The sequence below is a fragment of the Eutrema salsugineum genome, unplaced genomic scaffold (genome assembly GCF_000478725.1).
Source record: "Eutrema salsugineum unplaced genomic scaffold, Eutsalg1_0 scaffold_1, whole genome shotgun sequence".
Lineage (NCBI taxonomy): Eukaryota > Viridiplantae > Streptophyta > Magnoliopsida > Brassicales > Brassicaceae > Eutrema > Eutrema salsugineum.
In genome coordinates this window covers 6,383,602-6,411,170 of record NW_006256909.1, presented here as the reverse complement: position 1 = coordinate 6,411,170, position 27,569 = coordinate 6,383,602, and the positions used below count along the sequence as shown (strand labels likewise).

At 34.2% G+C, this 27,569-nt stretch overlaps 6 protein-coding genes across 9 annotated transcripts; 1 reads left to right on the top strand and 5 right to left on the bottom strand.

Moving 5' to 3' along the window:
* Positions 1-455: 455 nt before the first annotated feature.
* LOC18030333 (membrane-anchored ubiquitin-fold protein 3) lies at positions 456-2,582 on the bottom strand. Of its 2 annotated transcripts, none has more exons than XM_006413295.2 (4): positions 2,387-2,582; positions 2,038-2,284; positions 1,583-1,753; positions 456-863 (listed from the first exon to the last, which is right to left on the bottom strand). In XM_006413295.2, the coding sequence occupies exons 2-4, from the start codon at positions 2,165-2,167 to the stop codon at positions 808-810; spliced, it is 357 nt and encodes a 118-aa protein (XP_006413358.1). In that variant the 5' UTR covers positions 2,168-2,284; positions 2,387-2,582; the 3' UTR covers positions 456-807. The 2 variants fall into 2 exon arrangements, with proteins under 2 accessions (XP_006413358.1, XP_006413359.1); XM_006413296.2 differs by having other exon boundaries at positions 2,417-2,582.
* Positions 2,583-2,987: 405 nt separating this feature from the next.
* Positions 2,988-4,768, bottom strand: LOC18030332 (alpha-amylase 1). Its single transcript, XM_006413293.2, has 4 exons — positions 4,649-4,768; positions 3,978-4,541; positions 3,519-3,896; positions 2,988-3,371 (listed from the first exon to the last, which is right to left on the bottom strand). Exons 1-4 carry the CDS (start codon positions 4,742-4,744, stop codon positions 3,096-3,098), a joined length of 1,314 nt encoding a protein of 437 aa, XP_006413356.1. The 5' UTR covers positions 4,745-4,768; the 3' UTR covers positions 2,988-3,095.
* Positions 4,769-5,475: 707 nt separating this feature from the next.
* On the bottom strand, positions 5,476-6,942 carry LOC18030331 (putative F-box/LRR-repeat protein At5g25860). The gene has a single exon (XM_006413292.2). The coding sequence runs from the start codon at positions 6,940-6,942 to the stop codon at positions 5,476-5,478; it is 1,467 nt and encodes a 488-aa protein (XP_006413355.2).
* An 821-nt stretch (positions 6,943-7,763) lies between these two features.
* On the bottom strand, positions 7,764-9,652 carry LOC18030330 (bidirectional sugar transporter SWEET14). Of its 2 annotated transcripts, XM_006413291.2 has the most exons (6): positions 9,479-9,652; positions 9,307-9,343; positions 8,996-9,209; positions 8,739-8,900; positions 8,410-8,529; positions 7,764-8,036 (listed from the first exon to the last, which is right to left on the bottom strand). In XM_006413291.2, the coding sequence occupies exons 1-6, from the start codon at positions 9,516-9,518 to the stop codon at positions 7,797-7,799; spliced, it is 813 nt and encodes a 270-aa protein (XP_006413354.1). In that variant the 5' UTR covers positions 9,519-9,652; the 3' UTR covers positions 7,764-7,796. The 2 variants fall into 2 exon arrangements, with proteins under 2 accessions (XP_006413354.1, XP_024005550.1); XM_024149782.1 differs by lacking the exon at positions 9,479-9,652 and having other exon boundaries at positions 9,307-9,389.
* Positions 9,653-16,074: 6,422 nt separating this feature from the next.
* LOC18030329 (protein MOS2) lies at positions 16,075-17,122 on the bottom strand. Its single transcript, XM_024150050.1, has 2 exons — positions 16,499-17,122; positions 16,075-16,455 (listed from the first exon to the last, which is right to left on the bottom strand). Exons 1-2 carry the CDS (start codon positions 17,120-17,122, stop codon positions 16,075-16,077), a joined length of 1,005 nt encoding a protein of 334 aa, XP_024005818.1.
* Positions 17,123-23,708: 6,586 nt separating this feature from the next.
* LOC18030328 lies at positions 23,709-26,173 on the top strand. 2 transcript variants are annotated; one of them, XM_024149602.1, is made up of 5 exons: positions 23,734-23,890; positions 24,334-24,514; positions 24,606-24,768; positions 24,863-25,153; positions 25,324-26,173. In XM_024149602.1, the coding sequence occupies exons 3-5, from the start codon at positions 24,634-24,636 to the stop codon at positions 25,966-25,968; spliced, it is 1,071 nt and encodes a 356-aa protein (XP_024005370.1). In that variant the 5' UTR covers positions 23,734-23,890; positions 24,334-24,514; positions 24,606-24,633; the 3' UTR covers positions 25,969-26,173. The 2 variants fall into 2 exon arrangements, with proteins under 2 accessions (XP_006413352.1, XP_024005370.1); XM_006413289.2 differs by lacking the exon at positions 24,334-24,514 and having other exon boundaries at positions 23,709-23,890.
* Positions 26,174-27,569: the final 1,396 nt, after the last annotated feature.

Below are 27,569 nucleotides of genomic sequence, written 5' to 3'. Positions count from 1 at the left end.
AAAAGTTAGAAATGTTGTTTATATATTTTTGTTAGGAATGTGAAAAGCCTTAATATTAATGTAATTTAATAGTTATGAACATAAATACATATGAAATAAACATTAAATATAATAGTTAAGTTAGAAGTAGTAGTATTAATTAGTTTTTAATTTTTTATTTTAAAATTTATAATTTATTAATTAGTTGAAAGAACAGGTGTCTTCCGTTCAGATGCTGATGTGGCAGTATGATGAAGAGAGTTCACCTATGAATGAGAAATTAAAAGTTGTAATCATTCACGAACAATTTTAAACGAGGATTATTATAAATAGCGGTTGTATGGTTCTTCCTTTTTTTTTTAACCTTGCGGTTATATGGTTCTTGGCGGGTATTTCTCCAATGTTACAAAATTCTTTTCCTCGGACGCACTAAACAGTAAAAACAAAATATAATGGTGTGAAAGGAAGAATGGATGAGAATAAAGGCACAATTTTTTTCTTCTTTCATAGATACATAAATTATCTTCATCACACGTAATCCTTTAGAGCTACTAGTAACCTATACAACTTCTGTTTATTACAAGACGTTGGGACGCGAATGATATACCAGATAGTGTTAACAAAAAAAAAAACAAACAAGGGACAACATATGATGTACTTCAAAAGAATCTAATCATTTTCTACACATTCAAAGCTTTGCATTTCGAGGTTATGATACTCCACAGCTTAAAAGGGAAGCTTTACTTTGCCTTTACCATTCTTTTTGTCTTTGTTTTCTTCTGTACCTGAAGAATTGATATGGTCTGTATGATACATGTCTTGCTCCCTTCACAAAATGGTGCATGTGCATATAACCGCCTTGGGTGCTTTATCGACCTTCTTCTCTGTTCAATCAAACCGGTATTCAACTGTTAGAATTCCTTAACACTGTCCTAGAAATCACAGACTCAGTTTCAATCATTTGATCAATTTTGTGCAAATCATGGATACAAAAGTTTATGGTTGACAAACATTTTGGATGGGTTTAGCTTAACAACGAAGATTTAAAAGCGAGAGCAATTCTATAGAAGGTTTGAGTGAAACAAAGTTCATACTAGTGGCTGATCATGACGACCAACACTGAATCCAAGGCTATTCCCTCCCTCATAGCATGCATTTGTTAGGTTTGACGCTGAATTTGCTTTATTTCTCACTTATGTATCGAAACAAAAATAACAAACCAGAAACTTAGGGATGAATTCTATGGCCATACCCTACTCTCCCAGACCAAGTATACTGAAGACCACTAACCATCTGATACATTTACTAGTTATACCAATCCTAGTCACACTGACCAACTTGCTGATGTACCACGTGTTAGCGGATGAACACTTAATATCAGCCTTATGTATCACTAGCGGCAGATGACATTATGAAAAGTAAGATTTGTGCCAGAAAACGAAAATAATAAGCCATACATGTGACAAGATAAATAACACAAGACTGATGAAATATTGGAAGAAGCTTAATATGTGGGAAGCTCCAAGTAAACAAAGATCTCTATGAAAAGTAAAAAAATTTCTGATAAGCAAGAGAGGAGAAGAGACAAAAAAAAACATTTTACCTGTTTTGGTTTTTGCTAGAGATGGCTGTACAACAACATGCATCACAATGACACCACCTGCAATATCTCCAAACGGTGTCTTACACTGGCCAACAGTTTTGCTGTTCTCCAAGATCTTACCCGAGCTGATCAGCTTGACTTCGTTTATCCCTTTTGGCACAACCGTTTTGCCTAAAAAAGAAAGCACAATCAAACAAAGCTAAAATTTCACAAAACTGATGCTCTGAATTACCATAATTCACACAGACTTCCGTTTTCTTTTTCTCAATCATAACTTCAAGTGGACTAAATCATCCAAGACTAAAAACCATCTACAGCTCTAAATCGCGCATCTTTCTACCGACAGTAAACACGAATTTCGTGAAAAAACTAGAAATTTCTAAAGACAAGGAGCAGAATTGAGGAAAAAGGGACACCGATCACGGAATAGCGAGACTTGCAAAATCGTGACTAACCTTTGGGCCAATCAGAGACGACCCTCTGCTTCAAAAAATCAACCGTGGACGCCGCTGAATACCGAAACGGTCCGATATCGGAGCCATCGTATAGCCTGAATTTGATATCTATCGACTCCTCCTCCGGCATATCCGTTGACTTATCTCAGACCTCCGATACCACCAAAATCCAGCTCCGATCACCAATCCCGGACTCTCAGAAACCAGCCTTAAACACAGCTCTTTTCAGATCTGAAATAGTTCTAATCTGCAAACACAAAAGAAAAAGTAGAATCAGAGCTCGCTTCGAAATAGGGTAGAAACAAAAAAAAAAGGAGATATATAAACGAGAATCAGGAGAGATCAATACAGAATAATAGTAGCTCTTGCTCGATTTCACCTTGTGATCTTTGATGAGGTGTGGGAAGAAAAAGAGGAAGAAGGAAGGAAGGAAGGAAAAGCTTTTGACGAAAGCTCTCAAGAGTCCACCAAATATCCAAACTTTTCCTTTGGGAACTTCTCAAAGCCGAACGGTTTTTCACCTCCCTTTTTTTTTTTTCTTTTCCTTTTTCTTTTTCGTCGTCTTTTCTACTTCTCATCAAGCCGACGTCTTCTACTTTTTATATATAGTAACGAAACGGCGACGTTTCTGTCGAATTTTGGAATTTACTCAATTTTAACTGTTCCCACCAAAATTTTCTTGTAGAATAGATTTCAGTTTTGGCGGTATTGTTTTGTTAGACAATGATAATTATGTACCTCTCGTAGGGACAAATTACATATTTTACTATTCTAGGTTGAAAGATATTTTGGTCTTCTACCAAAAGATATTTTTCTTGTAATATCTAAAGTGTTAAGTGTTGTTTTCTTTATTTTGTCAACTGACTACTTACTTATCACCTCTACCGACATGCCCCACACCCAAAACTCAAACTAACTCGAGCCCTAATTCATTAGCATTATTGCAAATCATTAGAATAGAAAACTCTAGTAATTTATTTATAATATTTATTTCATTATACATCTTAACATATAACCAAGATACGGAAATAGATACATTCGGTTACTTTTTTTTTTACTTATAGAGAAATTGAGTAATTGCGTAACTGTTTCTCCCATACAGCACAATCAAGACCTGAATAAGCTAGAGCATAGTTGGAAGGAACGAGAGTTCCCAAATCCATCTTGGGCCCAATCTTCATGATAACCTTGTCATCAATCACAGCCAAGTAGAGATCCGACTCGGCCGCTTTGATCGTAACAGAGCTTGTGCTACCAATGCCATTTCTCTTCCTGATTGCAACCAACTTCGTGATACTATCTTTTAGACCCCATTCCATGTAATGACTATAAAACTGCGACAATAAAAACATCACTTCATCAAGATCGCCTCATGCATATTGGAGAACTATAGTTCTATATATACCAAGCCGAATTGGATCTAAAAAGTCAATGTCTAAAACCGAACCGATTCTACAGCCAGATTAGACCAGTCTACTTACGATGCAAGGAGTGCCTGGGTGAGTAAGAATATAAACGTATCCAAGCAAGACTTTATCGGAAGGAAAAGCCCACGTGTTTGGTCTGATGGTATCGTGGTTATCTACGAAAGTGACTGCATTTCCGGGCATGATTCCGATAAGACCAGGCGGCTTTCCCTGCGAGTCCTTTAGTCTCCAAAGCTCACCTCCGACCGCAGACTGTAAGATCCCTTTGGTCGTGAAATCAAAAGCTGTCAAGACACCACCACCACCACCTGCTTCCTCGATCCAGTGTCTGAGAGCCGACCGATGCTCGTCCTGATCATACTCCGGTTTGCCGTCTCCTCCGTACTTCATATCGTCCCATTTCTCACCAACCGCAAATTCCGGCGAAGTATTCTGCGTACCCACAAAACCCAAACTCAATCAATCGCAGAGAAAGAAAAATGAAAAATCAAAGCTTTATTAAAAAAGGCTGACCTTTACGTATGATTTGGTGATGGAAGGAGCATAACCTCGAACGAAATCGAATCTCCAACCACTGAATCCGATTTCAGATTTGAGCCAGTTCATCCATTCCGACAGCTCCTTTTGAACCCTTGGGTTAAGGTGGTCGATGTCTGGCGCACCATCGAAATCTTTGCCGGTGTCGGAGTTTCCGGTGCCGGGAAATTTAGGATCGTCGCGACAGACGAAGGAAGGGTCCCAGTCTAGACGACCATCGCTAGTCCCACCTTCGAAATAACAATACCCACAGTGATCGTCTTTCCTCTCACCTGTTCTGTGGTTAATCACAATATCAGCCACGGATTTTATTCCTCTTTGATTCAGTGCTGCGATTAGTGACTTCAATTCCGTCTCTGAACCGTATTTGGAGCTGTTCAAATCGTAGAGCTTTCCCGGTAAGTACCCTTCAGGAGAAACGGATTGAGAAGGAGGAGGAAGCCAGATATGAGTGATTCCAGAGTTGCTAATGTCGTCGATGGAGTTTTGTAGAGAATTGTAGAATCCTCCTTCTTGCTTCCATGATTCCCATTTGAAACCCTGTCGTCAAAGATGATGTTTTTTCACTAACCCAATTCTCGAATCGGCGAAACAGAAAACTGTATTAGAGAGTGTATAGTGTATGTATAGTGTTTGTGTATACTCACCTGAAACAATAATAAGGTGGAAAACGTGAAGGTTGGAAAGAAGACGAGGAAAGCGAGAAGACAAGACAAGAGTAACGTTTCATTGAGACAAGTCATTTTGGTCCCTTATCTGAATTCCTCTGCTCTCTTTGCATTTAAGTATTATTATTGTTGACACTAAAGCTTCTAGAGTAACGTATCCTCAACGACACGGCTCTGATTATTTTTCTTCTATAAGGCAAAACTTGTCCCTCTCTCTGTTCCTAGCTCTCAATTTAAGTATATGAATACAGTCTATTATGTATTTGAAAGTATAATCCATTGTTATTGGATAAGTATTTCTTTGACTTAATTCAAAATACAATTTTACTTGTAATAGATTCTAAAAGTTTTATCATTTTGGTGGAATCTAGATGATTTGGAAAAATAAAACAATGAGATAAACTTATAATCCCAATATACATTACACGCAAATGCAAATAAAGTTATATAAAAAAAAAAATTCTACTTACATACATTGTAATGAATTCATTAAATTCCATCAAAACATTCCAAATTCACATACATTGTTTTATTCCAAATTCATATACACAAAATATTTTTGAAAACCTCACTCAATTGGTCAAATCGAATAACACCACATCAAGTCAAATTTGGTCTCCTTTGCGTAAGGTCCTTCCTTGTAAGCGTTTGACGATTTGAGTTGCCTTACTCCGGTCTCTCATGAGTTCACGTGAAAGTTAACTCAAACCAAACAAATTCCTTAAGACAAAAAAATTTAATCCATAACACCCGAATCAAATATTAAACCGAAACGCAAAATAAAGTACTAGGAGAGGTTGTGAATCTCAAAATAACTGGATTTGGCATTTAGATGAAAGAGCAAAAAGATCAGTGATGAGTTGCAGTCTTTTGTTATAATCAGCATCAATTTCCACTTTCATCACTTGAAGAGACTGCATTTGACGTAAAAAGCGCTTGGATTGACTAAATTCTCCACCACTTCCTCTAAAACCATACATCTCCAACACTTTCACTTGGCTTGGATCAATGTGGACTCCCTCATTTCTTACACAGTGCAAGCCCTTGAGGACCAAAGTTTCAAGTTTTGGAGATTTGTTGAGCAGACTCGGAAGCACTTGCCAACCTTGTGTTGTATTACTCTCTAAAGAAAGCTTAACAAGGTTTACAAAGTAAGGAATTAATTCCGTACCGCTTGAGTGGATAAGCTTAACAGAAGTAGAAGAAAGGGAAAGGTTCTTGACGTTGCTCATCCAATTAATGATCATAGATGGACGACTGAGATGAATGTAATACCGTGGCATATCAACATCTAGTTTGGCTTCGACAAGGGAATCCAAGAAACAGGCAAGTGACTTATAATGCAAGGCAAGACCAGAGAAGTCGAGGTAAACAAGACTCGGTGTGTTGAACTTCATGACTGGAGAGATGTCACAACAGCTATTGTAGTGAAGTGTGAGTCTCTTGAGGGTATTGTTGGATATACTTAACTCTGTCACATGTTGTACAAACATTCGAAGCCTCTGTGGGTAATATTCTAAGGATAGTTCCTCAAGTGTTGGACAACCAGGAAGCAACTTAAAGCACAAGTCATGGCATCTAAACAGAATTCCATGGAGGAAGAGACTCTTTAGCACAGGAAGGAACACTTTTGGTAAACGTACTCGCATACGATGAACCTCTATTCCTAATGTTAGCTTAACCAGCGTCTTGCTTGTGAAGACAGCATTAGAAGAATGATGTGCTTTCTCTTTAAACGATCCCGTTCTTATACGCAGATCAAGATCCACGAGACCTCGGTCCAGGGCAATGCGTGTCCATTTGTTGATAAGAGCGACAGAGATACTACCGGAAAGAAGTTTTAGCGTGAGCTTCTTTATGGTCATGCGACCGGAAAGTGCTTTATCCACGAAATCCCCGAATCCTCGGTGCACATCGTTCTTCTCGCTAATAACTTTACGCTTTCCACCTTTACAATAACACACTAAATATAATTCCCGCCCCTCTCCTAAGCGTGTATACTTCGTCATTATAACCGAGTCGTCTAAGTAATGATTCTCGGGATGCAGTAATTCCGAGTCGTCAAAGTATAAATGATTTTGAGAAGCAAAGAGAAGATTCATCAATGGAAACAGATTCCTCCACCTTTTGGAGAGGATGCATGTAGAAACAGCTCGTTTTGTTGGAAGAAAAGACAAGATCTGCGCAAGTATTTCATCTGGAAGAGTGTTGATATTCATTGCATCTCTAGACCAAGAAGATGATCCCACCTTTTTGGCTTTCATGAGACACATCATCCAAGAAGCCCTAGTTAATTAGCAGTGGAAAAAATAAATTAGAATATTGACGATTTGAGTTGAGGGTGAAAATTTTTCTAGGTAAACCAATACAGTAAATATGTGGTTTGGGCTGTTAGAAGAGTGATTGGGCAGTAACGATAACTTTTTCTTAGAAGAATCATAAAGCCCAAAGTCTTAAGTAGTTAATTACGCGCATGAATTTCTTGTCAAAAACATTTTTTTTTTTCCCACCCCTTTGATACAAATATTCGACATGCTTAGGTAAATACTCAATAAAGAAACTACTAGCGAAAGCACACAATGACACAAAACAATTTTTTTTGTTTGGTGTCACTCGCTTCAGATCAAGTTAGTTCATTGCATCAGATTTTCATTTTCTTGTTCCAATTGGCCAAAGAAAGTTACGTGCATGACTTTTAATTGTTGTACTAGTCGATTCGACATGGTGACCTTAATTATAAAAAAGAGAGGACATGTTGAGAGGTTATATACTTAAATGTAATTAGTACATCAAAATGGATGTTTTTTTAGAACTCGCTTGTGAGTGGTGAATGTTCAGGTAATTCATTACTTTGAGTTTTCATTTCATTTCTAGTCAGCCAAATTAGGAGAACCTAAGTATTTATAAGAACAGAACAATCAAAACTATTTTCTAGAATTCAAACATACGTAATTACGTACATAAATTTTGAAGGATAGTACAATTTCGAGATATTTCGAAACAAAATGACGAGAGTGAAAAAAAAAAGAAAGAAAGGAAGACGACGTCGTAGTACAAGCTAGAGAAACACGACTCAACAGTACAACATTGATAAAATCACTAATTCGAACGTAATATAAAAAACTCCTTAAGTTTGGATTTGGTTCTTTTCCATCTGACCCTCTAAATCACCACCATGAGTTTGAGGATTAACCGCCAAATCACCGGAAGCTGCTGGAGTGGACGCAAGCTTGACCATGTCGATGGAGTGATCCGACACCGTTTTGGGTTTCTCTGTGTCATCAGCCTTTGGGCCTTTGTAGTACTTGAATATGACGTAGAGAATCATTTGAACTGCTCCGAGAAACGCACCCAATATATTTGGAAGCTTCAATCAAGAAAGTAATCATGCATATCAGTAATGCCATTAATCATTTTTGGGAACAGTAATCCCATTAATCGCCGACAGATAAAAAGATAAATATTTTAGTTGTACAATCTCGGTTTCTTTGACGCAATCATATAAATTATGATTGTAGAAGCCTATAGCAAAAGTAGCGTACGGCTCAAATAATATATTCGGCTTCTTTATATAGAAGGAATTGGGGAAAAAGAGACAAAAGGTGGTGGAAACTCTTTTCCCTTGAACCACCCATAAAAATATATGATACTATGTTGAGCTGTCCAGTATTATATATAGGCTTATAAAAGATTTAAAATGCAATGTAATTAGTAATGAAAAAAAGAAAAAAAAAACTCACCGCAACGTAGAAGTCTTTAATAGCAAGACCGTAGAAAAGCCACGTAATGGCGCTGAGTGTAAGAAACAATGATAGAGAAAAGGGCATAAACTCCACACTCTTTGTTCGTATCACCACTCTCTGCATCATCAATATTTTTTACTTTTCACATGTTAGTTAAACTATATAATATACGTAAACATAAAGAGTTTGCTATTTCCAGAAACAGAAAGTCAAAAAGCTTAGAGATATTGTTTTTTTTTAGAGTGTATTATATTCCTCATCGGAATTAGCATGGCTCGTTTAGATATTCAAACGTCCCTTTATACTTGCCATAAGTACGTACGTACCATGATACTTAAAGGAGCTGCGAAAACACAAACTGAAAATCCGACGCAAATCCCTCCAAGGACTTTCTCACGGTTCGATGCTTTGGTCAAGAGCTCGCAGACAAGAACAATAGCGGCGAAACCCAAGAAATTCAAGAGCCCAAGAACCTTTAAAGTTGATACCTGCAGCGTTGCTTGATATTATTAGCTAAAAACCAATTCATTTCACTAAGTGCATATTTTAATATACCAAAAGAAATGATATGGTCTAAGCGTACTCTAGCCTTCTTGTTAGCATAAGTGATGAAGAGGACGATGTAGATGGTTTCAATGAAGCACCCCACGGCGTTTATGGTAATCAGAAGGAAGCCTGATCCATCTTTCTGCATAGCGTAGTAAATCCATAGCATCGCGCTAAAGAGCGCTGATACATAGGGAAGTGATTGAAATCCTTCTATCGATTTTTTCTTGTAGATTCTAAAAAAAGTTGGCCTACACGTACATGAAAAATAATATCATAAACATTTTTTATTATTATATGTTAAGTATAAAACAAACGAAAGAGAGTGTCTGGATTGATGATGCTTACACTGGTGCCAAGAAAACGATGAACGATATGATGTTGCCTACAAGAAATACATATAGTGTAGATAACGTGGTTAATATTGACATATAGTTGTTTTAAGATTGAGAGTATACATAGTATATATATTTTTGTATAAATTTGATGTTTGTTTATGAAAGCTTAATTAGATACTTACCCATGATTCCGAATGTAAATGCCAATACGTTTAGAGCCATTTTGGTTGTTTTGTGAATGAGCTCTCGAGTATCCTTCTACTTTTCAGTGGGATTAGCAAAGAAAATGAACAAGGAAACAAGAGGAGATCTTCAACTCTTGATAGCTCTAATTGAGTTTTCTACGATATGAGTTTAACAACGAGGCCAATGGTACACACTATATATAGAGAGAGGGTTATATGTGTAAGAATACAAGGTTTACATGCTGAGGACGTCGTCGTTTTCGTGGTATCAGAGAAAGAGAGAAGAACATCGCATATTGATGGTCTCAGATATTTCTAAAGTTTTTTAAAAACGGAAAATATTCGATAATTTTATGTGGTATGCACTCTTGGCGTGTATTGTATTTGTGTCAAACTTTTATGCCAAACCTTGGTTTATATTATTATCGTAATCATATAAGTGAGCTTTCTTTTTCCTTTAAACCAAATAAATAATAAATAAATGAGCTAAACGTATTAGTGATTTGTTCTTTTGGCATGACCAATAAAATAAACCATTGATCGGCTATTAGCTTTCTAGCGAACCATTTAAATAAATACCGATTAAGCGGCCTATAATATATATTCAATAAATAAATTTGATTGTTATCTTTCATCAATATATTTATACAATCATCTAATTTTCCAGTATTCTACCAGGACTGGAAAATAGCGCACAAATATACGTATAGCAATGTATGTGTTTATGATTTGTGATCTATTCGAAAGTTCGCATGGTAATATTTACCATGATCAGCACTCCATTAAAGTTAGTTTAACTGGCTACAAGACTACAAGAGGGAAATTTTAGTCATACGGAATCCAAGATTGAGCACGATGATGCATTTAGAGAAGGAATATTTTTTTATGCATAATAGAAAATTTGCCATCAATCATTATATTTGTATATATATCATGATAGAAGTTAATTAGTCCAATTTTTTGACCAAAAAAAAGAGTTATTCCAATTTTATCCTCACATAATGCTACAATGGTTCTAACTATTTAGAAAGGGTGGATTTTGTCATCAGCTATCTAACGACATGACAATTCAACTATCTACGGTCTCTGAGGTGAAAGAAACTATCGTTTGCAACATTTTTTATTTTTTTTTGGCTAAAACCATATTTATTAAAGTAAAAATAGGCGGAAGATTAATCCATGCCAGGACAAAAAAAAATGATTGCGAAAGTTATAGTTCCCATTCCGAATCGTTACATATCGACGGTCCATTGAGGTACACAACCCATGTTCGCTCTTTTTGTTCTTCGTACCAGTAAAAATGAGCGTTTAGGTGTCCGCCACGTGTGACATAGTTTATGTTGTCTTTGAGCACTCTTGAACTTCCTGATTTGGCAGCCAAAATTAGGTCCTTAACTAAATTTATTTTATTAGTTCTCAAAACCACCAATATTAATAATATTTAGATGTTGTCCCTGTGATAATGTATATAAACGTCTCTACAAGAAAAGCAAACACTAAATGTATAAAACAAAGAATAGTGCGTTTCATCTCTAGACGCGATTGTCGCGTGTGTAAACCGTATAGGTAAGATTCACCATCATGCTTCTTGATGTTCCACTTGGCTACTTTTTTCATGTTAATCCAATTATCTACACAAATATTATCGTATCCAACAACAGATTTCCAATGACTTCTTAGATAATCCATTTTTATGTCATAAAATAATATGAAATTCAGTAACATTCAACTAGCGTTACTTAAGCTAACATTCTATGTTTTAAGTTAAAATCCATTGCTCTATTTATTAGTAATTATGCATGTGACAATCAGAAAATAGATTTTCATTATTTTTTTTGGAATTTGAAATAAGACTATATTAATTGTTTATTTATTTTCTTTATAAGAAAATCATCAATATATCTAAATGACTAGCTACAAAATTTTTTCTTAAGTACGTTTAAAATTCACATAATAAATTAGCTAAAAAATTATATATCTTAAAATTCTGAACACATACTCGTTTTACTTAAAAATGCCAAAACAAACATGTTCGTTTAATTAACTTATAAAGAGTCTGTACCTTCGTTCCCGTACCCATTGTGAACTACTCCTCAAAAATGGTTTTAAGTGAGAGGTGTCCATTAAGGATCAAGGAGAAGTTATTAGGCTATTTTTGTGAATTTGTATTTGAAATTATGTTTATATTACATTCAAGGCTTGTACATGAATACTTTTTGCAATGAATTTTACGTTTTAAAAAAAACTTGAACTAAAAAAATCATGGTTATAGCTAAAAAAAGTTATTTCAAAGACAAAATTAGTTGAAAACATGAAAATACCCAATATTAAATGAGAAAACATTACATAATGAAGAGTTTTTTTTCATCGGAGTCTAGACTAGATTCAGATTACTTAATACTAAACACCAAACTAGATTGATATAAATACTTATTTAAAAACCGTCTCAATTGTAATTATGATTACAAAGTGATTATGTGTTTTACAGCAGTGACGATATTAAACCACAGGTTGTCAGAGATTATGTGTTTTTTTAACCTTTCGAAATAAAACCAGTTAAATAGCTTATTCATTGTCAAATTAGATAGTGGTTCGATGATTTTTGAAGGTTTTTATTTATTTAACCAATTGTTCAAACTTTTTTGTTTCTTAATTTTTTTTTTGTCAATTTTGTGAATTTAAGTTTTATTGAAACTACCCTAATGGACTTCCATTTCCATTTATTAGGTCACCGTAAAATACACAATTTATTTACTATTATAAAAAATGGAGTTAACAAAAAAAAAGTAAAAATTTAAAAGAATTCTCTATAGAGCACTAATGAAACATGAATCAAAATCAAATTAAACTTGATAGTGAGTACTAAATGAAAGGTGGCATGTCAAAAATGCTGAATTTAGAAGTTCAAGCGACAAGATAATTTTAATCAACACTATACTTTCAGGAATAGTCGTGATGCCTCATGACCACCGTCAGATTTTTACGTATATGTATGTAATGTGTGAGGTTGGTGAAAATGAGTGAGCTAGTCACGATTTACTTACATTGTCCTTTGCCATTCCAGGACAGACTCTTAGTAAATGCAAAATTTGAATATCATGTGGTGTGATATATATAGTATGCCACATGTACCGATCGAGGCCATATGTACCGATCGAGACCACATGGACCATGTCACCATTTCTAAATATGCTGAAAAGTAACATGTTTCATGTGAAAGTTCTTATTCGTAACAATTGCTATACTTAGTATCATGTAACATCAACATTTTAAGCTAATTAATTAATGAATTATATATATCAGTGGCAGAAATCATCGTTTTAAGTTTATAAGCTTGTACGTAGTATCAATTCATCACTTAATGTATTTATTAAATTTTGAGGAAAGTTAAAAAACTTAAAAAAACACCTATACCAAAAAGAAAGAAAAGGATCCCCTATATCAATTAAAGGAGAAACAGAAAATGTATGGTTAAGACAAAAAGCGTAAAACCCATTTGCATCTTGACTATCATTGATTTTCACCTTTCGTTTTGGCCTCACTCACTTGATCAAAGACAAATTGACTGTTTAAATAAATTTTGTTGCATTAAAATAAGTAAATAATTAATTAGTAATAACACTTTTACTTTATGGAGTCTGTGTGGTTCTTCTACGGTCAAAGGGAGTGGTCCATCCAACCATGCAGATTCCTTATTAGACGGTTAAAATTCGTCCCCAACCATTCCTCCTCCTCCTCACTTTCTTCACTCTTTTTTCTCGTATTCGACGAATTCAAATATTTTAACTAAGAGTCTAAAAGATGTCAGCAAAATAGAGTACTGTAGGAGAAAAGCATCTGCTTCAATGTTCCATACATAAGCAGTACATCCAGAGCTGTGCTTACCATATAATGAAAAAGGTTTTGGCGTTAAGCCCCCCAAAATTTATAATTTTTTAAGATCCCATTTTCGTAATAGATAATTAAATGGTTTAAGGTTGGTGTTTTCTTATTTTTTTTATAAGACGAAAAAAGGAGTAGATTAAGGGAATTGATTAAGATTACGTTGGAAGAATATGTTTAGAAACTTGATTAAGATTTGTTTAGATTATCGACTTTATGACATTTTAAAATAAGACCAAATCTCTAAAGCCTAAGAGAAGAAAAAAAAATTTAAATGTAAGTAAAGGTAATTTGGTCATTTTTTTTTATCTTAGACCTAAGGAGCTCAACTCCCTCCTTATATAAATGCCATCCACCTTCTTCTGAGAGACACAAAAAATTAATACAGTGAAACACTATAAAAATCTCTACAGTCATCACTTTAAAATTTGTTCGAGTGAAGGTTTTGCTGAGTCATTTGCCAGCAACTCAGATTGATCTAAGTGCCTATTTTCATACCTCTGGAAAAATATCGCTACAAAGAATCCATAACAGTTTACAGATCAAAAATCCGAGCTAAGCTCTATTTTTTAGCGAGCTGAAAGTTGGTAAAAAATTATTTTTTCTGAAAATCCAAAAAATTCTGTAGATCTGATTTTTTTTCAATTTTGCATAGCCAATTTGAGAGAATATTTTTTTATTAAAAAATTTAGATAATAAATGAATACTTAATGAGTTCGTTAATAAGAAAGAAAGATAAAATATTATGTTTTAATTAGGTTTTTTAGATTAAGATTTTATTTTTAAATATATTATATGATTTTAAAATTATATTATATTATTTTGTTAAAAAATCATTTTCCCATTTTTTAGTTTGCCTTAAGCCCCTATAAACCTTGGCACGGCACTGAGTACATCAGAATCAGAATACATATTCCGACATATCATATTAAAATAAGTCACTTTCAAAATAAGAATGTTGTTGCAATATGTAAATCTAACCAACGATACATAGGAGATTGTTAAGGATACTAGAGTATTCTCTACTGCTAACAAAAGAGCTTTACTTTGTCGCCCCTATGGTAAAAAATATAGCTCGACGAAAAGACATTTAATGAGTGACATAGTTTTATAGGATTGGTAAATACCAAACAAAATTATTTAATCTGCTGTGGTCATTTCACAAATAACTAATTGAAACCAAAAATCTGTCTAAATATAATTGAATTACTAAAAGCACAACGAAGCTCCACACTGTACATTGATAATAAAAGGAAAAACAAAAAATAACTTCAATACTTCAAGGCTTATTGGTGACAAAGAAAATAAAAACTCATCGAAGACAGACTTTTTGTGTATACTATGTTACCCTTAATTCAACGTCCACTTAAAGTGCTTAACCCTTTAGTAGATATATTTTCGACCTTAGATTTCTCTTCATGTCTTTCACCTTTGAAATTTTATACATAATTGTTATGGTGGAGCTTTAAAGTTTGACTGATTACATTTCCCTTCACTTCACTTCATTTCACTTCATACTTTCAACTCAATAAATATTCCAGAATTTCACAATGATAAATTTGTGGTATATTAAGGAGCACGCTTTTTGTTATTTAATTGTGACATTACTTAGGCTTATACAACGACCAATAGTTAATTCTACATTCTTTACTGTTCTGACTAGATAATAATCAGTATGGATGTTGTGGTATGAGTACCTCTTTCTTCCCATTCCATCACCGCAGGACTATAAAATATGCAGTATATAGCGGTTTGCCTATAGCCTTTTAGACACTGAAATAAACATAGTAGTTTCGATACAATGGACATTGGTTCGGAACTAATCATGGGTGTTTCTATGACTCCCTCTAGCCAATTCTCTCTTAACTTATATCCTGATTCATCCCGAAAGCATAAGCGATCATACAAAATTCCAAATCCTTTGTAACACAATAAAGGTTGTTGTACCATACTCACCAAGGGGAAATGTAGGTCCCTCGGCTCAATGTACATGCAATGGAATTGTAAGTATACTTTGTTTGTACATTAAACCGCAATGGAATTCAAGTTTTTGGTCAATTTCGCAGCACGCACATCACAAATGCGAATTAACAAGTTATCCATAACTGAGTTTGCAAGCCACAACAAAGAAAATTACACAATTCATCAAATAATATATATATAGCATAAATTCATCAAATAATATATAACATAAGTCTGCTCTTGTATAACATCCAAAAGTTAACGAAACTTAAACTAGCAAAATATATAGGCACCAAGCTTAAACTGTATCTTGTCAACAAAAGCTGAGTCTTCGAGAGGTCTACCGTACGTCTACCGCATTCACAGACCCTCCTATCTTTCTTCTTTCTTCTTTCTTCTATTCACATCAGATTTGATGAAATTCAAGATCTAGTGTTCTCAAAGAAGTACGAGCCATAGCACATGGTATCATAAAACCGTAAGATTCTCCCGATCTAAATCAAGCTGGTTTTACATGAAAAAAAAAGATTTTATCAGTTTAAACCAAACTCTGCCTTATGTAAAGTTGCATTAACCTCGGGATTTGAAATCTCCAGCTGATAGCAAGAAAATGTACTCTTGATACCTGATGTTACCAGCTCTGCTTCAGAGAAGAATCAAGTGAATCAGTATCCAATATCACCCGGATCACCCATGTACTCGGCGACTTGTTCAAGTTTAACATCAAGCAGCTCCTTGCTGTCTAGGTCTCAGACAACACCAGTTTCTTTCTCCAAATCTTTCTCAACCAGACTGCCATAAACACCCTTATGTCTACCAGATAGAACCAACACAGGCCCTCCTCGCTTGGGCAATGCGGTCTCTAGAAACTCCTGATCGATCCCTTGAACCAACTCCTGCGACTCATCCATAGTGATATCACAAGTTGTTGGGCCAACCACATCGGTCACCACTGCTTTCTTAAGATACAATCTCCCACTTTTCACATCCTTGCTTATCACTCTCACCCTTATACGACTCCTAAGCCATGTGGTCTTCTCTCTAGTTTGACTCTCTCCCTCTGTTTCTCTACTTCGTTTGCGCACTACTCTACATTCCTTTTGACTTCCAGAACCAAGTTTCTCTATACTCTTACCCTTTAAGGTTGTTTCTCTACCTGACCCCTTTTCCAACAAAAGACACATTCATCTCTTTGCCACTTTCTTTCACTGTAGCATTCTTACCCTTAACCCTAGCTTTACTTGGATTGAAGCCGATTCCAGAATGACCAACCCACTTGTTGTGTTCAACAATCTGAACATCCTCTTTAGGTTTTAAACCTATTTCCTGGCCTGGTTTCCAACCATACCCAGCAAGCAACGCCTCTCCAAAACCCTCAACAGGAACGCTCTCGAAATCTTCCAATAGAGGCGCATCAGGGAGCGACTCCAGATGTTTCCTCATACTTTTCAGTAACATCTGCTCCACAGGCTCTGGCTTCGAAGCTGGCTTGTCCTCCTCGACATTCTGACGCAGATTGAGACCGTAAGAGATCTGTTCGGAGCCACCAGAGGGAGGAATATTATCGGCCTCAAATTTGAGACCGGAAGCTGATTGTAGCGGGAGATGGATGTTCTTGATCACCTTCCGACGGTCCTCGATGGGAGGTATTAGTACGTATCTCGGTTTGGTATCGGTTAGGGTTTTGGAAGGATCGAATTCAGTGACGAACTCCTTGACGTTGCCTTCATCATTCTTCTCCGAAATCGGTAAAACTGTGGATCTGGATTTGGGAGGGAGAGAGAAAGACAACTTCATTGTGAACGTTTCCTGTGAAATTAATTTACAGACACAAGTCGCACTTTAGGACAATCGTGAGAGTTGATTGAGACTACGATATACTATTATAGAGGGGCACGTCTTCGTATAAACAGGTTAATGGGCTTCTGGGCCATCCCTCATGCAGCACGTGTTTTTTTCAGTTTTTTTTGTTCTTCTCCACCTTCTTCTTTTAATTAAATTAAATAGAAAGAAAAATCAGTAGATCTTCTTCCGAGGAAAGGGGATTTCGTCTTTATGTCACAGGAGATCAATATTCCGACAAGATAAATTTTCCGGCAATTATCTTGTGAAAGTAACATGTTTTTTTTTTGGTAAATGAAAGTAACATGTTTCATGTGAAAGTTCTTATTCGTAACAATTTCTATACTTAGTATCATGTAACATCAACATTTCAATCTAATTAATTAATGAAATATATATATATATATATATATATATATAACACTATCGGTGGCAGAAATCATCTTCGTTTGTGGCAAAGTGTAGTGTTTAGTTTATAAGCTTGTACGTAGTATCAGTTTATCACTTGATGTGTTTATTGAATTTTGAGAAAAGAAAAATATAAGGAATAACCTATATATACCAAAAAAGAAAGAAAAGGAAACCCTATATCAAAGGAGAAGAAACAGACAACGTATGTATGGTTTAGACAAAAAGGTATGAAAAGGATTGACTAATGAAAACTCATTTGCATCTTGATTATTATTTCCACCTTTCGTTTTGGCCTCACTCACTTATTCTAATCCATATTGGCATTAAATAAAATTTGTTGCATTAAAATAAGTAAAGAATTAATTAGCAATAGCACTTTTACTTTATGGAGTCTGTGTGGTTCTTCTACGGTCAAAGGGAGTGGTCCATCCAACCATGCAGCTAGATTCCTCATTAGACGGTTAAAATCCGTTTCCAACCATTCCTCCTCCTCCTCACTTTCAGTTTCTTCACTATTTTTTCCTTTCTCGTATTTGAATTCAAATATTTAACTAAGAGTCTAAAAGATGTTAGCAAAATAGAGATGTGTAGGAGAAGAGCATCTGCTTCAATGTTCCATACATAAGCGGTACATCAGAATCTGAATACATATTCCGACATATCAGATTAAAATAAATCACTTTCAAAATATTATACAATCTCAAGAATGTTTGTAAATTTAACCGTCTATAAGTATAGGAATTAGGAAATTATTAAGGATACTAGAGTATTCTCTACTGCTAACAAAAGGTTTTTTATTTCGTCACCCTATGGATTATTACCGAAATAATCGAGCTAGCTATATATAGTGATTGACATACTCTATAGGATTGGTAAATACCGAACAAGGATATGAAATCTTTTTTTTGGTATTAAAAGGTTATTAAATTTGTTTTGGTCATTTTACTAATAATTAACTTAAATATAAAATATATATATACATATATATATATAACTGAATCACTAAAGAACAACAAAGCCCCAAATATATGTCAAATATATGCGAAAGACAAAAATGAATTGTGGAAACGCTATAACACGTACATTATAAAAACCCATCATCAGCACTTTAGTAAAGAACTTAAATAAAAGTACTAAAATATGTTAGATACAGCATATTTTCATTATTTAGGACAAATTTGACAGAACAAACCTTAATTAGGAGCAAGAAACAAACCTTAATACAAATGTAACAAAGAAGCTGACCTATGTCGTTTGCATTTAAGATAATTTAAGCGGTCCTACTTAACATTCCAATAATAGTTGAAGACCAAATCTAGGTATAAATTATCTATACGTAATCATTGTAACGTTACAATATATACGTGTATTATGTATATATTTGAGTTTCACAATCACAAGGAATAAATAATCTGGTGTTAGCTAGGAACTATCCGAACCGAGATAAAAAAAAAAGGAAACAAAACTGTCCAAAATAAGCAAAATAAAAGTAAAATATAAGCAAAATATGAATGAAAATATAAGGAATAATGAAAATAGAGTAAAATTTATAAGATGAAAATTGAGACACTATAATCGAAAAAGATAATTTTTAATTTCGAACTACAACAAAGCAAATAAAAAATATCGATCAGGTACTTAAGAAAAAAAATTATATAATATATAGTATTGGTTATATTAAGTGATTGCTTAGATGTTTAGTGTCAACATATATAACACACATATAGCACAATTTTCATTACAAAACTTACAAACGCAAGAAACAAACCTCAAAAATTTTCATTAACATAAGAGAGGCAGGACAAATGTTCATTACAAACCTTACAAACAAAGTTGGTTCTGAATAAAAAATTCATCAAAGCATATCTTTGGAGTTTTTTGAATTTATCAGAATATCAGTTTTATGCATTTATTGGTTTATAGGTCTCGAATAATATGACGATTTATCAAAATATCATATTCAAAATAGTGCACAAACCATATTTTTCTCTTGTATCTAACATTTTTAAGTCAAAGAGACCACCTTTTGCAAACACAAGAAACAATCATTACAAATTTTTAATACTTATAGAGCAAAAGCCAAATCTTACAAATTTTCATAACTTATAGAGTAAAAAACAAACATTATAAACACTTATGATACAAAAAGCATAACAAGTTGATCATTATAGTGCACACCACATCCGCCTCCTCCAGGATTTTACTGGTCTCTGACAGTGGATACTCCAATATACTACCAGTCACACATTTTCAACTTCCTCAGATGCTCATCACTCAGGAGTCCTACACTCCCCCTTCGTTCAATGTGTGAGGCATGAACTCTCGCTTGATTTGACACCATCGCGTTCGCCATATCTTTTCTTGTTCTAGCTGTTTAAATGTCTCAATCAACCCTTAATTTCACATTCATATACATTCATTAATAATTATAATAAAAAAAATATCAGCTTTAAAATGTGACAAAGTTTTTTTTTCATTCCGACTTTTATACCTCAATTTTCTAAAAAGCTATTCTCATGTCTTACCACGAATGATTCTGACATAAAAAGGTTTTGACATAACACCATTTTCAAAAATTCGTTTACCACATGAATAAACAACACTAGACCTCAATTTCCATTTCATTCAACTAATTAGAATTTACAGCTTGATTCACCATATCAATCGAACATTGAAATAGGAGACTTACATTAATGATCAGTCGAAGCAATTCAGGATTGTTGGCGCAAAGGGATCCATAGTGGTCGAGAGAGTCTCTGATCGAAGAACACAGACCTATTTTCTCAGCGATAGAGAAAAGTCCTGATTTTGTCGCCTCCCCCCTAACGATGTTTGTACAAAAAAAGAATATATATATATATATATATATAAAGTAAAATGTTCTCTCTTCTCATGATGCCACATCATTTTCTGAAACTCTAAAATTTTGACACATCATCAATTCATTTATTAATTTATAATTCATTATATATATTTTGTGTTATTATACTTTAATTCTCATGGTAACTATCATCTATTAATTTAACAAGAATATGAAAAAACATTCTTTATAAATAATAATTTATATATTAATGCATTTATTCATTATTATTTTAAATGATTTATTTTATTTATATGATTTGATACATATGAATAGTAAACCATAAAATTTTAAGATAGCCGGATTTGGATCCAGTTTTGCCAAATCCGAGAAACAAATTCTCGGATCCAAAATTTTAATATCTAAAAATATTCAAATTTGTTTTAAAACCGTTATAAACATTAGAATATAACAAAATACATAAATTCAAAGAAAAATAGAATAATAGATCATAAAATTAAATGCATATTAACAGGTAAAGAATATTTGCACGAGTTTCAAAAAGCTTGAGTGACATTTATATCATTTCTTATTTTAATAATTTTTGTTATTTGTAATAGCATATCATGTAATAATTTACAAAATAATTTTTTTTTAAAATGACTACTTAAATAATAATATAAAGATGTGAGAATGCATATTTTGTGAAACAAATTGTGGTATCACAAAATGTTAACATGTTCAACCTAATCTTTAAAACATAAAATGAGTGACGTTCCCCTTAAAAATTATACAGAGCTCAGTTTAGAGAGGTGACATTGAGAGTGGCTAGAAAAAAGAAAACCCTAAGAAAAATTGAAATTTCAACTGGTCTAATATGTTGTGTGTGGTTCAATATGTTGCATTAATGAGAGAGAGAGAACATGAGAGGGAAAAGGAGAGTGAGAGGGAGAGGGAGAGGGAGAGGGAGATGAAGATGGAGAAGGAGAGGAAGATGGAGAGGGAAATGAGTGTAGAGGAAAAGAGAGATTATGAATATATTTTAGAAATATGTTAGAGAATCGAGATATTTTTAAATAATTAATTGCTTATTACATATATTTTTTTTTGAATGCAACAATCAAGAATTGTATATATTCGAAAATCATAAACCCACATAAATATAAAGATATCTACAAACGAAATTTGATTTAAGTTTTAACTGATATATTATTTGATTATTTTCTAAATATTATATATTAAATTATTAAATACTATAAATATAAATAAAAAATTGAAATACAAAATCTAATGAAAAAATTGATATTGTAGAAATTTCTTTTAAATGTGGTCAACAAATACAATACAAAATTCTACGCGAAACGCGGATCAACCCCTAGTAATAAATAAAGAAAATGAAAAGAAACCCATTAGGATCAAAGGTCCAATTGATAAGATTTTTAAAAACTCTAAGCGTACAAGTAACAAAGATTACAAGGCTAGGAAATTTGCCTTAATATTATGTGTTCAAAGAAAAGAAAAAGGCAGCCTTAATATTTTGTAAGAACTCGATTCAACTAGAATGTTTCCGGTTTTCTATCTTACTATTTCATCATCCATTTAACGTTTTCACTCATCTTTTTTGATAAATAACATTTTTGTATTCACTCATGATCACCCTTAATCATTCCGCATATTAAATCCACAGATAAATTATCACTTAAATATTATTCAAACATTCTTTAGATGAAAAAAAAACAAGAGTTGTTAAAGCTTTTCTACCCTCTCACAAATGACAAATCAAAACACAGTCGGAAAATTGGCTTTTTCCTATTTAAAGTATAAAGATATGTTATTTTCATATCCGAATTATGCTACAGTGCTAAATCACATTAACTTAATAAAAATTTCAAATTATATATCTAATCTTTTCTTTTGTGCTAAAACATACATTTGATTTAACGGTGTCATCAAACCGTTAAACTTTGTCTATGTGGCAGCCACATCTAAAATTGTTTTTGTTTACATAAATGATAAATCTGAGTCAATTTAGCCCAACAACACGCAGTCGTTTTCATGTATTCTCTTGTTCTTTTTTTCTTCCCCAGTTCCCCTCTTCTTCAACCTCTCGCCACACACAGTAACGATTTGGGGGTTTTAAACTCCCCAGATTTCGTTCAATATTCAATAATCAGAAGGATTTAAAAACCCTACAAGTATCCAATACATAAACATTGTTTCTCCTTCGTGTAGCAGCCTCGCTTTTTTTTTTTTAATAAAGAGTAAAACCCTAAATTGGGAATGTCACTTAATGAAGTAGATATGTCGATTGAGAATTTGAGATTCTTCGAATCTATATAAGTTTGAGACATCTTGCATCATAATTTGGGGTTTGTTATCTGTGTGTTGATCATGAGAGTGCATGATATGGGTTTGTTGTATAATGATTTTGGAAGCCTAGCGTCAAGAAGGAGTATCTGATATTTTTATTTTTTCTGTTGAATGGGCTCTGGAAAAAAATAGATTCGAGTCTTTGACTGACAAGAGCAAGCTCGATGGCCAGCCAGAACTCTTCACTCAAATCATCCCGGACAAGAGTAACAACACCGTAACCATTATCGTCAATGTTGAGAGGTTGAAGAAGAGAGGGGTTGAAGAAAGAGGAAGACAATAAAAAAGAGAAAAAAATGTCGTAATGTGGGAGAAATTGAATCAGATTTTTGTAAACAAAAAAAAATTGCACGTGGCTGCCACATACACAAAGTTTAACGGTTTGATAACACTGTTAAGTCAAATGTATGTTTTAGCACAAAATAAAAGATTATGTATGTAATTTGAAATTTTATTAAGTTAATGTATAATTTAGTACGGTAGTATAATTCGGGTATAAAAATAACATATCTTCATACTTCAAATAGGAAGAAGCCAATTTTCCAAACACAGTCATATACTAATCGTAACTATTTTCCTACATGAAACCGGGAATTATTGGGTCAACAAGGAAACACGTCGGGATGAGAGAGAGAGAGAGAGAGAGAGAGAGAGAGAGAGAGAGAGAGAGAGAGAGAGAGAGAGAGAGAGAGAGAGAGAGAGAGAGAGAGAGAGAGAGAGAGAGAGAGAGAGAGAGAGGAAAATTGCCGGCCTAACTTATAAATTCTGTAGAAAAAAAACAAAGAAAGTAAGTAAAATGTGGCAAAGACTTTGACAAAATAGTGGTTGGGAATTTATAAAAATGATAATATTCAAACAAAAGGCATGCAAATGGCATTAAATATTGAAATTGTCAAAGCAGATGGGCTGCCTTTGAGAGAGCGCGTGGTGAGCACGAAGAAGCAGGTACAAAGTCCTCACCAGCTAATCTTTGTTTGCTCTTAAAATCAAAGCCATCTTTCTCCACGTTAACCACCTAACCTCTCATCCTCCTTTTTCGTCTTCTCTTTCCATTTCAAGGGGGAGAATTGTATCGTTCCTCACACACGCCTCTTTTCCGATTTGTCTCTCTAATCATCGTCGTCGTCTTCCGTCTCTTACCCGTAAGTTTTTGTTTTATGGGTTTCTCTCTTTACCCTTTTGCCCAATTTGTGTTTTTTATTGTTGTTGTTGTTGTGATCTCACATTGATTATAGATATATGCTAGATCTGATTTAGGTTTAGTCGTTTATAGACTCGTCGACCTGTTTGATCACTCTTCGGTGGAGCTACTGCTCTTAGACTCGTAGCTTTACTGATTTTGATTTCTGCTATCGAATTCGATTGCTTTCGTTTTGGGTTTTGCTCCAATTCTTCCTGATTTTGTTGGGTTAATTTGGATTTCTTGCCGGTGAGTTGTGAAATGTGAACTATCGGAGATTTTTTTTTGCATGTTTCTGTGTGTGGCTCCTCGAATAGAATGGACTCAAGTGTGATTCAATACGAAATTGTTTTCAAAATTTACCAGCTTTTTCGGTTCTGAAATTCTGGAATATGATTTTGGTAGAATGGAATATCAAACGCTTGGAGGATGTTCTTCAAGCATCTTGCTATTGTCCATATAAATTTATACTTAGCGTACATCCAGCACTGGCCCCGTTTGTGGAACCCATTACATTTCTTGTCATCTGCCTCTTTCTCTACTAAGTATCTTTGGCTTGCTTCATCAAGGTTTCATCTCGATTTAGGTCTGATTCTAGATGCCATTGTCATTGTGGTTTTGTGTTTGTGAGGACACATTTTCTTATGATTCCTTTGTTTGTTGTTGCTGCTGTTCAGATTCTTCTCCTTTTTCAACACTGCAAGAATGGATCATTGTTCTGGAGGCTTGAACGAAAATCCCATGGCTTCTCAGTTAGACATTCTCCGATGCCCATTCTTGAGGAACATCAATGAGCCCACTAATCTCTCCTTCTCTTCATCCTTGCCTTTTGCCATGCCTGTAAGTAATCGTTCGCCTGTTTTGCTCTATTGATATGAATTGTTCCTGATCTTGTCTAATCACATGTCATCTTGGCTTTGTATGTATCCTTTAGGTACGAGCAGGAAAAGGACCGATATTTGAAGATGGACCCAATTTTGATACGGCATTTAGGCTTTTCCATGGGCAAGATGGTGTTGTCCCGCTCTCCAACAACGCTCGAGCTGAAGCAGAGAAGCCTGTGCTTTCCTCTCCTGTATTCCATCCACTTGCTGCTAAGGCAGCGACAATTAGTCTCTCATCCTTTGGACCTGGAGGGCCTTTTGGTTTTGATGCATTTTCTGAGATGTTTAAAAATCAAAAGAAAAAGTCAAACTCTTCCAAAAAGAGGGATTCTTCTTCTAAGGTAAAAGTTTAATCCGGTTCTTGCTTTAACATCTCAAATCGATGTGCTTTAGTTAAAGAACATGTATAAAGATATGGTTAAGCTTTCAAGAACACTGAAGCATGCAAGTGTATAATTGCTCTGATTTTTGTTTCTCTTAGAGCATCGCTTACTTGTTGTTTCTCTTTCAGGGAGGAAACCACGAATCCATGAGCGACGATTGGCTTCAAACAGGAAACTGCCCGATTGCGAAATCATATCGAGCTGTAAGTGGTGTGGCACCGCTTATGGCAAAGATTCTGCAACCCCCTCCAGGGATGAAATACAAGTGCCCTCAAGCAATAGTCGCAGCTCGAGCAGCGATATCTAAAACAGCTTTCGCCAAGAACCTCCGGCCTCAACCTTTGTCGTCCAAAGTACTAGTGATCGGGATGCTTGGCATGGCGTTAAACGTGCCTCTAGGGGTCTGGAGAGAGCACACTGAGAAATTTTCGGCATCTTGGTTTGTGGCTCTTCACGCAGCTGTTCCATTCATAGGAATACTGAGGAAGTCGGTGTTGATGCCTAAGATGGCGATGGTATTTACCATAGCAGCATCGGTTTTGGGACAGGTGATTGGTTCAAGAGCAGAGAGGTTTAGGCTCAAGTCGGTGGCTCAGAAGAAGCTGACACTTACGGAGACAAATCCGTCTTCTTCCGTTGAAGCAAGTCAGATGCAATTTGCGGGAGTTTCATCGGATGGAAGGTGCGGTGATAAAGTGGTGATGAAGTGGAATCCCATGTTGCTTGAAGTTGCAAGCCCTGTTTCTGCTGGAGCAGCTAATGTTGTCTGCTAAACAAGATTTTGTTTTCTTCGACGATCTGTCGAATATATATAATTATTTGTCTTCTTGTTTTGGCGATTGTATTTAAAAAAAGTTTCTAAATGTTTGAGAAAAACAAGAATAAAGCCATTTATTTTAACTGTTGAATTGTATTTAAATGTAAAAGACTCGGTTTATTGAATGAATAAAAGAAGAAACAAAGTTGGAAATTGAGTGATTGAAGATACACGTTTGGTGTATATGCATCTCATAGATAGCATTGAATTTTATATATGACTTGATGTTAAGCTGTATTCTCAACTCCAAGATAAGTCGTCTAAAGATACTTATGATTTTGATGACATTGCGATCAGGTTTGGTTTGTGAGTAGGTCCACGACTTTCGTGTACGATTATAGCTACAAAAGGTATTGATGTGAACTTGTGTATAGGCAAATGATAGTTTCGACTTATTTTTTCTCTTCTTAATTGACAATCACGTAAAATGAGTCATTTGAAAACCAATCAAAGATTATTATGGCTGCTTCGGCGTTAACTAGATACATGATAGCTATAGAAGACTCCATTACGGAATTTAGCAAACGACTAATCAATTTTAGCAATAGATTTAACCTTTCAACAATGCATATGGCTGTCGTTAATTTGTATTTTTCGGTGGTGTTATGTCGAATCAAAACCAAAAATGAATGGTTGACATAAAAAAGACTTAACATACAAATAGTTTAAGATAGAAAGGACACGAAACTAGCCAATAAAATCTAACTTCAGTTTTTACCGGATCATCATACAAAAAAGTTTATTACTAATTAGAATATATATATGTATGAAAAGTTTTCTACCATAAAACTAAATAAAACTAAACAAACGTTTTTTAAGAGAAACATCACTATGTCATCATTCAAATTTGTTATCTTTTGTATCATCATTGTTTCATTCGCTAGTCTTCATGAATGTATGACAAATATAGTTTAGGTTTTGTTCAATTATTTATCATCATTACCATTAGGGTTAATCATATCCTCCAAAGTTTGTATTTAAAACTAACTGGCATGTTATTTTTGTATATAGGTTTCAGCTTTAAAGATATTTTCAGAGATAAAGTACAAGTATCACCATGCTATAAAACAAGAATTGATGTTTGGTGCTGCAGATCAGAACCGAAGACAAGGATCTGCCATGAGACCGAAAAATATTGTTTGGAGTCATGCAAATAAGGTTAACCCAAAGTTTTATTTTTTAATGAAGAAATTTGAAGAGCATTTATATACACCAAATGTTTTTCATATGTTCACTCATTATTTGAATACTAAATAGTACATATTCATGTGACTTCCACACATATACTTTAAAAGTGTATGTAATGCACAATACTAAATTATATTTTTCTCCTTTTACCATTTCTATTTCTACAAAAATAATTAATACGATGACAGTTAAATTGTAAATAATTTTTTATTAGAGATATATTTCTTTCTATAATAAAGAAATTATATGAATTGGTTGTCCTAAAGAATAATTGTTGTTGCCCTTGTTTTTTAGTATTAAAAAACTGTTATATTCAACACAAAACCAATTTTGTGACCCAATACCAATTTACTAAGTCCATGTAACTAG